Source organism: Physeter macrocephalus, unplaced genomic scaffold (genome assembly GCF_002837175.3).
Source record: "Physeter macrocephalus isolate SW-GA unplaced genomic scaffold, ASM283717v5 random_371, whole genome shotgun sequence".
In the NCBI taxonomy this organism is placed as follows: Eukaryota; Metazoa; Chordata; class Mammalia; order Artiodactyla; family Physeteridae; genus Physeter; species Physeter macrocephalus.
In genome coordinates, this window is record NW_021145636.1 from 2,940 (window position 1) to 11,637 (window position 8,698).

The window sequence follows — 8,698 nt, forward strand, 5'->3', positions numbered from 1 at the left end:
TCCGTTTCTAAGAAAAGGGCCCCAGGTGAGAATTTCTGGGGAGAGCAGGACGTAGAACCAAGATACTGAATCCAGCCTGTTCCAGGACCCCTGCCCTGCCCTGCCCTGTCCCAGGTGAGCACCAAGGGCTCAACCATGCTAGCTGGGGTCAGAAGCAGAGTCTAGAAAGTGAGAAGCTGCTGGGTGTAGACCCAGGAAGACTAGTGCTCTGGGAGGGGCACACTAGCACACAGCGGTTGCAGTGGGTATGTCCACAGGCAGCCTGCTTATGGAGTTTGCCTTCGCTTTTCTTTTCTCTCGTGAGGGATCTGGGGTTTCAACCATTCAGATAACTGGTTCCATATGCCTTTGACAACTCACTCACATTTCCAGCCATGACAGATCTCACTTACCTCTGGGAAATTGTGGGGGACGTGTACCTGGCCCTCTCTAGGAGGGACGTCAGCAGAAACACCAATGTCTATCCTCCCAGCCCCCCAAGCACCTTTTGCAGAGAGAAGGAATCGAGGTCACTGGTTTTATTTGAGGCCAGAGGGGAAGGCCTTGGCCGCCCCCCAGGCCCCAGGGCCCAGAAGCTGGAGGAGGGAGGGAGAGTGGCAGCACAGAAGAACAAGGCCTCCCGGCGCTCCAGGCAGCCTGCAGAAAGGAGGGGACAGATCCAGAGGAAGCCCAGCTCCCTTTAGGGGCTGACCAGGAAGGGGAAGGAGGAGTTGGACTAGAGCTCTGCCCTTGTGACTGGTGCCTCCTCTGAGCAGGCCCCCCGGGGGCCTCCACACAGCAATGCCTCCAGGGCCCCTTGACCTTGTTGGTGGGCTTCATAGATCTGGTCTTCTCCAAACTCCCCCAGGTAGTGAAAGCATGTCTTGGAGAGCCTAGGGGAGCCCAGGAGGAGCCTCAGACTCTGCCCGGCCCTCAGTGGGGCAGACCAAGGCTCCATCCCACCCCAACCCTCCAGTCATGACCTGGTGGGCCACGGCGCCCCCATGATGATCACACTGATGCTCGGCTCCTGCCCCTTCCTAAGTCCTGGGCCCATGAGACGTTTCACCTGGTCCACTTCTCCAACTCCGTAGCTGGAGGCAGTGGGAGGAGAGGGAGACAGCATTAGTGGAGCCCGTCACCACGTGAAGCTGGGCACACTGGGCATCTGCCGAGTTTAGTGCCCAGATTCTGATCCTCCTTGCTGAAAAACTGAGGACCAGAAAGGGGAAACTCCTGGCCCAAAGTCACACAGCAACCTTGTCTCCTGGCCACCTTACTCTTCTACTTGCTCCCAGCTCCAGAGCTCAGACTCTGTCCCAGCCAGTCCCCACCCTTGGGCCAGAGCCCTAGTGGAGTGTGTGTGGTGTGTGAGTGGGAGAATGAGAAGCCCCACTCATCAGCCTGCCCCTGGAGGAGGGGGGCAGGGGCCAGATTTTCAACTCACTCCTGCCAGGTCTGGGAGCAGCTCCGGTCCAGGACGTCTGTGTATACCGACTCGCTCAGCTTGCTACGGCCCCCGGAGTCCAGGGTGGGAAGCTTGGCCTCTGCCTTTGTCAGATGCTGCCACATCTGGAACAAGGAGGGGTTGAGAACCAGGGCTTCAGAACTGCTCAGCGTGAAAGGAGGGGTGATGGGGGGGAACAGAAGCCTCTGTCTCTGAGGAAGAACGAGGCAATGGAGCCTTTTGAGCAGGAAGCACCTGTGAGGCAGGCTTCACGGCCCTCCCACCAGGTCCAGAAAGTTGGGACCACGCCAACTGAGGCAGGATCCGCTGCCTTGGGTTGGGAGGTGCGTGCGTGGGTGGGAAACACTGAGGTGGAGAATTAGGCCTGGGCATTGGGGCCCCTCCCCCAGGGCACACCTGCCCATCAGCACACACTATTTGAAACCACAAGAACAAGGAAAGAAAAAAAAAACCTCCCAGTCTTCAGTGACACGTGTACTCATAGCCCCTGTGTGTGTGCACGAGCACACAGTCACACAGACACACACACGAAATACTTAGGCACGCGTGACAGGTTTGTATGTGAACTCAAGACACACACATGCTCATGGACTCATGGGATTGACAAACATGCACACGTGTACACATACACCAATGCTCCCCAGACATGCTTTGGGAAGGAATCCAGACTTAAGGGTGGTCCTAGAAAGGGAGGAGTCCGAGAGGACAAGCTAGCGATTCCCTGGTGTCCCAGAGATCGCCTGCTCTTTGTTGGGCAGACAGATAGGTAAACTGAGGCAGGCCGGTGCCGGTGAGGTGAAGATGGCAATATCATGGAAGGCTGAGTCTAGCTCAATGCCTGGGGCGGGGGGGGGGCGGGGGTTGGGGATCCAAGGCCAGCGGTGGAATCTGAGGTAGATGGAGGGGTCTGGCTTGGGTGGGGGCCTGGGTAGGGGCAGGAGAACTGCTGGCGGGGCGGTGAGGGGGTGGGGGGCTCACCTGGTAGGCCACCGCCCTGCAGGCGTCACAGCGCAGGTGAGCAGGCATGTGAACTGAGAACTTCTCTTCATCGTCCAGCTCGGGGGCGGTGGCTGTGAGCGGGGCCCTGTCCCCAAGGCCCCCTGGGATGGTCCAGGCCCCCAGCAGCAGCAGCAGCAGCGACAGCCTCATGGTCTGTGGAGCTGGCTCAGCGAGCAGGGGCTGTGGTTGGGGTGCAGGGGTGTACTTGTGTACGCGCAGTGGGGGTTGCTGCAGAGAGCCTGCCCCAGACCAATGGGGAACCGACACCTCACCCTCCCGTTCTCTCCCTTCCTCCAGGGCCCTGGAGACACCGCTCGCGCACCTCCTCTCGTGGGACCCCGGCTCCAGCCAATGAGGCAAGGAGAGGGGCTGGGCCTGGGTGAGGACACATGGGGGCTGATACCTCTCATGTCCTGGGACCTGAGCACATGGTAGGCACTGCGCTGAGCCCCTCGGGGAAGGAGGTGGCTGGTTACTGTCATCTTAAATCTACCCCTGAGGACACAAAGGTTCAGAGAAAAGTGACAAATCCAAAGCCACACACCTAGAAGGGCTATGCTGAGATTGGAACCCAAGCCTGGTTGACCCCAAGGCGCACTGGCCACTCAGCCACCAGGAGAAATGAGGCCAACAGGCGTGGTTGCCAGCCAAGGCTCCCTCCCTGAGAGGCAAGTTCGCTGAGGCAGGGACGCCACAGTGTATGAAAGACACACATGATCCCCTCCCCCAGGCCACACCCAGGCATGGAAGGGCACTCTGGGGGTGTTAAGGGACCGCAGCAGGAAATCAGACACCTTACACCAGTTGTTCCAGCCATCGTGGCCATTGGGTCAGCGATTTATTGCACACCACGATGCGGTGAGGGGCCCAGGAGTGGCCCAGGGCCCTCCTTGCCATCAGGACCAGCATCTCCAGCCACAGAAAGATGTCCAGGTTATTCTGACTCATAGTTCTCTCAGTCAGCTTCCAGTTCAAGGCAAGGGGGCAGTGACTCCAAGGGATCCAGGGCCCCCGGAGGCCTGGAACTTAAGGAAGGCATTGATCCCCATCCCTGACACTGCTTCTAATGGTAACTGTTCTTCCCCAAACTCATCACATCACGTACCAGTCCCGCAAGGCCCAGCCACTTCACTCAGAACTCTACACAGACCCCCCACGCAGAGCACCTCCCACACCATGCATCTCCCTCTGCTCTCCTCAGAAGCTCCTGGAATCTCAAGGCATTTGGAACACAGGCCCTGGGTCCTGTCTCTTCCTATGCTGTAACCAGCCTGCAGAGCCAGCCCCTCCCTAGGCATGGTTGCCACACCTGTTACCAGGGCAGTGGAACCAGATGAGGGCTCCTCACAGGGGCATCCCTTCTTTTGCCAGCCCTAACCCGCCCTCCACCCCCCGCCCCCCAAGAGAGGTCAAGAGTCTCCTCTGGGACAACAGCTCAGCCATCCTCTGTGCTTTTAAGTCTTTCCTGACAACGCACTCATCTGTCCCCCACCCTCGGTGGGAATGGCTGGAACCTCCACTCCTAACCCCAGGACCAGCCAGTTCAGCTCTGAGGGCTTAGACAAGCCAAGTCAGAGGCTGGGGTTGAGGGGAGAATGAGGGGCGGTACTCCCAGCTGGAGACTACAGTCATCTCCCCACCTTCCCCGCAGTCCCCCCACCCCAAGTCCCGGGCTGACCCTCCACGGCCCCTCCCGTATTACTTCCCTCTCCACCTCCACCATCTGTCCCTGCAGCTCCCTCTCTCAGATGAGACTCACCTAGGGCCTGCACTAGCCACTCTCCCCCGCAGCCTCCCAGGCCAAGGCTCAGATCCTCTTGCAAAGAATAACAGATTTGATAGCCAGTGTCTTTCTCTCTTCATCCCATCAGTGCTCACTAGCCTGCTCCACCTCTGCTGGGCCCACCTTCAGGGAGACACAGACAGCTCACTACCTCTGGGGGCAGCCCTGTCCCCTGCAGCTCCCATTTCCTGCTGCCTGCGAGGAACCCCATCACCCCCTCAGGTCGGCATCTGGGGCCATGTCCTGGGATTTCTCACACTACCAACTAAAAATTGTCACTTGCCATCTGCCTCTACAAGGATGAAATCACTGGCCAGTGCAATCGCTGACCTTCAATACACCCTGAAAGGAGTTCTGGGCAGAGATCAGGAATGAGGCCCTCTGTGCTCTGGGAAAAACCGGCAGAAAAGGCCTTTAGATAGTCAGATATTTTCAGGAGAAGATTTTATGAGCCCAATTTCTTGCACCTTCTCATAACTAGAAGAGCACTAAAATCATTAATGGACATCTGCTCCTTGTGACTAGCAGCAACCTTCTGCCAAAATGTGTGCTTGATTGCCTGTATGCCCCATCACCAAACCCACATATATACTGATTTCCCCCTCTTACCTCTTCAGAGCAGTTCCTCAGAGATATCTGAGAGGCTGTCACCCAGGCTTATAGTTTTCATTTTGCCCCCAATAAAACTTAACTCACAACTCTCAGGTTCTGCATTTTTTTCATCCCACAACACACACACACACACAGCCCCCCAACACACCACACTCTGGGAATGCTTGGGAAAGGGGTATACGATTTTGTCGGGGGGAGGAAACAGGCAGCCATTTCCTGAGCTCCAGCTCCATCAGCGCTGGGGGTCTCAGATAAGCACTCTGAAGGTAACTTCTGGTCTGAAGACTGCATGAGATGGGTAAAAGAAAGAGGTGATTGATAAGAAGGAAAAGAGGGCACAGGACTGGATGCCAGAACCTCCAAGGCCATTAATGGGCCCCAACACCATGGGGATCAGGCCCTGGGGCCTCACACGGGGAACAAGGAGCCCTTGCTCGGCTGGGCGGGACCCAAGCTGGAGGGTGGAGCACAGAGGAGCAGAGGAGGCGCGGGGCTGGGGGTTCCGCTCACTGGCAGGTAGTACATCCCGTCCAGGGGCCCTGCCTCGGAGGCCCAGGGTAGCTGGGGGCCACTGAAGGCCGTCGGGCCCGGGGACGGTGGCAGTGAGAGGCCAGGGATAGGCCCATAGGCCGGCGGGTAGAGGCCGGGGCCCAGGGCCAGCGGGGTGTAGACGCGGCGGGGTGGCACCGAGGGCGGTGTTGGCACCGAGGGCGAGGGTGGCAGCAGCACCTCCACGTACTGCCCGCTCTCGGGGTCGAAGAGCAGCCGCAGCCGAGGCTGCCTCGGCGCCTCCACAAAGTAGTAGCGGCCGCTTTCTGGGTCCACCAGGACCTTCCCCGGGTGCGCGGCCCCAGGCGGCCTGCGCGCCCCCTGGGAGGGGCCTTCCGGGGACCGGTCCATGGGAGGCGCCGAGGCGGCGCGGGCCTGGGGCGGGGCCGCTCTGCCAGCGGACGCCTGGGGCTCCCGTGGGAGGGGCGACTGGACCGCAACCGCGGGCTCAGGGGCCATAGGTGGCGTCTCCTGTTTCGGTGCTATTCCAGGGCTCGAGCTAGGGTACGCCTGCGGGGAGGTGGGGCGGGGCGGTCCGGGAGGTTGGGTCCCTGCCGGTCCTATCGGCGACTTCTGGGGTGAGGTGCGAGCGCCGCCTAGAGGGCTGGTACGACCCTTGTCGTCGGGGACCAGGCGCTGGGGCTCTGCATCCCTGTTCTTTCCGCCAGGACCGCGCACCACGACTCCCTGGGTTCCCTCCGGCCGGCGGCCTAAGGCCAAGGCACCAGGCAGGCGGATCTCAGTGCGCGCGAAGGGTTTCGCCGTGCTGTTCTCTGCCCTCCGCCGCAGGACCCCGTTGGACTGCGTAACCTCCCGGGGGACTGTGTCTGGGGTTGGCTCTGGGGTCTCGTAGGGGTGTGACACGACCGGCAGAAAGTCCTTGAGAAAAACGGAAGTGTAGTGAGCCGGGGCGGGGGCCCCCAGCGCCTGAAGCTCTTGTGTCTTGGATGCGCCGCCTTCCTCCCCGCGGGGTTGCGCAGGAGGCGCAGGCAGCCCTGAGCCTGGGGTGCTTGCCGGGAAGCTTGGCGCGTATGTGGTCTTCACCATCTTGCGCACGTCGCGGGGCCGCGGAATGGCCACACGCGGGCGTCCCGAGGCCGCTTCTCCAGAGCCCAAGGCTTCTGGGCGCGCATCGGCATCCAGGGTGCCCACGAGGCGACTGAGGGGCAGCTGGGGTGCAGCCACCGCTGGCGACAGCTGGCTGCCTCGGAAAGCAAGATCCGGCATCTTCCGCGTGGACGGACTCTGCGCCTCTGTTAGCTCCGGAGTCCCGGGTGCAGATGGCGTGGGTGGCACCAGTTCCTCCTGGGCTACTCCATTCATAGCTTCCCCCGTAGACACTACCGCTGAGCTCTGCACTGTGGAGTCCCACGTCTCTTGGGGCGATGGGCTCCACGTCCCAGTAGGACGATCTGGAGCCTCCCATGAGGACAAGTTTGGCGGGGACGGGCTCCTACTCACCTCAACTGTATCCCCACCTGCCGGAAGCGGAACCTCCCACGAGGAAGGAGCTTCGGGGGATGGGCTTCTTGCACTGGCAACACCCCGATTCCACTGGGAAAGGGTCGGAGGGGAAGGGCTCTTTCTGCTGACAGTTTCCGTGACAGCAGCATCCTGATTTCCCCATGCGGAGGATGCCTCGGGGAGCGACGGGCTACTCACCTTCCGGATAGCCCTATTCCACGGGGACAGGTTCTGGGGCGAGGGGCAGCGAAGACCCCGCACGGTCCCATTTGGGGCTTGCCACAGCGGGGATGGGCACCTCGGTCTCACAGCCTTACTTGAAACCTCCCGGGGGGCCCTAGACTGGGCAGACGGACTCTGTGCCCTCAGGACGGTTCGATCCGGAGTCTCTCGCGGGAACCGAGTCTTGGGTTCCTGGTGGTGCGCCTCCTGGATCTTCTCCCCAGACTGCAGGAAGATGCTGGAACTAACAGGACCCAGCGGCTCGGTCCCGGGCGCGGGCTTGTCGCGCCGAATTGCGCGCTCACGGAGGCTAGGCCACGGTCGTGGGGCCCTGGCAGGGGCTGAACTATAATGCACACGAGGTGGCCGAGACCTGGCCTCCTCCAGGGCCACTCGAGTACTGCGGGGCGTTTCCGGGGCCGCAGGCTCTGGCGGTACCGTGGGTCCGAAGGTGGCGCTGCTTGGGGCAGGGGTCGCGGGGCTCAGTTTTCTGGCCAGCGCCGTCTGCACGAGGCCCGCGGCAGCCTGCAGGCGACCCAGAGACTCGTCCAGGGAGCCGGTGCGCAGGAACAGTCGCGGGGGCGGCGCGCTGGCCTCCCGCGGGGGACTCCGGGGCCGGGGGCGCAGCTCGATCTGACGTTTGGGCACCGTCCGGGGCCTGGCAGGCGCGGCACGCTCCTCCAGGGCCACCTCCACACACTCGAACTGCGCTGGGGTGGCAGGACTCGGCCCGCGGGGTCGCAGCTGCAGGTAGGTGGCCCATCGGGAGCCACCGTCGGGGCCCTGGGGCTGCGGTTCGGCAGGGATGGGAGACGCGGAGACGGGCGGAGAGAGGCTGCGGAAGGCCTGCGTCGTGAGCTGTTGCACCTCGCTATCCTCTGCGTCGGAACGGCTGAACAGGGGCCCGGCGCTGAAGATGACTTCCATCTCCCCCGACGGCAGCATGCGCAGCTGGGGCTGGGGTGGCCGCGGGCCCGAGGCCGGGCCTCGCGGGAAACCCGAGCCGAGCCGGAGCTGCTGGCGGCTATTCTGGGCGCTGACGGACAGGCGAGGCTGCGCGCCCTCCCCCAGCACAGGGGCCACCGTGGGCCAATTCGCCCTGCCCTCCGCGTCCGGCCCAACGTCCGGGGGCTCTGGAGAACCCGGAGCCGTGTGGTAAGAGCCCGACGAACTGGAGGAGTCCTGGCGCCGCGCGGGGGCCGCGGGCAGCCGCCCTGGGAGCCCGGGCAGGGTTGGCGGGGCGAACGCGGTCAGCATGCTGGGGCCGGACGCCGCGCACTCTCTCCCTCGCGTTCGCCTCCGCTGGTGCCGCAGACGCCCGCACTGTCCCCGCCCCGCCCGCGGGTGCCGTGGGGTCACCGCGCCTTAAAGCGGCCGCGTCCGCTCCCGAGACGGCGGCGTAGGCAGCGGGAGAGACCTGGACCCTGCGTCCTACCCTCCCAGACCCCTTCTCTGGCGCGGCCGGAGAGCCTGGGGTGGCATTCCAGGTTTTGGTTGACGGGAAGGTGATGGGAGGGCAGGCATCCAACTTGTACGCAGGAGCCAGGCCCAACTCCACTCATCCATCACAGGTGACGAAACGGAGGCTAAGCAGGGACCTGCCTGAGATCAAGCGCTATGGC

General features: G+C 62.4%; 2 protein-coding genes across 2 annotated transcripts; both read right to left on the reverse strand.

The window, feature by feature from the left end:
- Window positions 1-503: 503 nt before the first annotated feature.
- On the reverse strand, window positions 504-2,868 carry MZB1 (marginal zone B and B1 cell specific protein). Its single transcript, XM_007114696.3, has 4 exons — window positions 2,426-2,868; window positions 1,427-1,551; window positions 963-1,073; window positions 504-872 (listed from the first exon to the last, which is right to left on the reverse strand). The coding sequence occupies exons 1-4, from the start codon at window positions 2,594-2,596 to the stop codon at window positions 716-718; spliced, it is 564 nt and encodes a 187-aa protein (XP_007114758.1). The 5' UTR covers window positions 2,597-2,868; the 3' UTR covers window positions 504-715.
- Window positions 2,869-4,142: 1,274 nt separating this feature from the next.
- On the reverse strand, window positions 4,143-8,425 carry PROB1 (proline rich basic protein 1). Its single transcript, XM_007114697.3, has one exon. The coding sequence runs from the start codon at window positions 8,331-8,333 to the stop codon at window positions 5,250-5,252; it is 3,084 nt and encodes a 1,027-aa protein (XP_007114759.1). The 5' UTR covers window positions 8,334-8,425; the 3' UTR covers window positions 4,143-5,249.
- Between the last annotated feature and the right edge of the window lie 273 nt (window positions 8,426-8,698).

Excerpts from the sequence above, each read along its gene's own strand:
- MZB1 (XM_007114696.3), bottom strand. The coding sequence starts at position 2,596 with ATGAGGCTGTCGCTGCTGCTGCTGCTGCTGGGGGCCTGGACCATCCCA. Across the intron at positions 1,552-2,425 it reads GCAGGGCGGTGGCCTACCAG|ATGTGGCAGCATCTGACAAA; the intron begins GTGAGCCCCCCA and ends TCCTTGTTCCAG. Across the intron at positions 1,074-1,426 it reads TGCTCCCAGACCTGGCAGGA|CTACGGAGTTGGAGAAGTGG; the intron begins GTGAGTTGAAAA and ends CACTGCCTCCAG.
- PROB1 (XM_007114697.3), bottom strand. The coding sequence starts at position 8,333 with ATGCTGACCGCGTTCGCCCCGCCAACCCTGCCCGGGCTCCCAGGGCGG.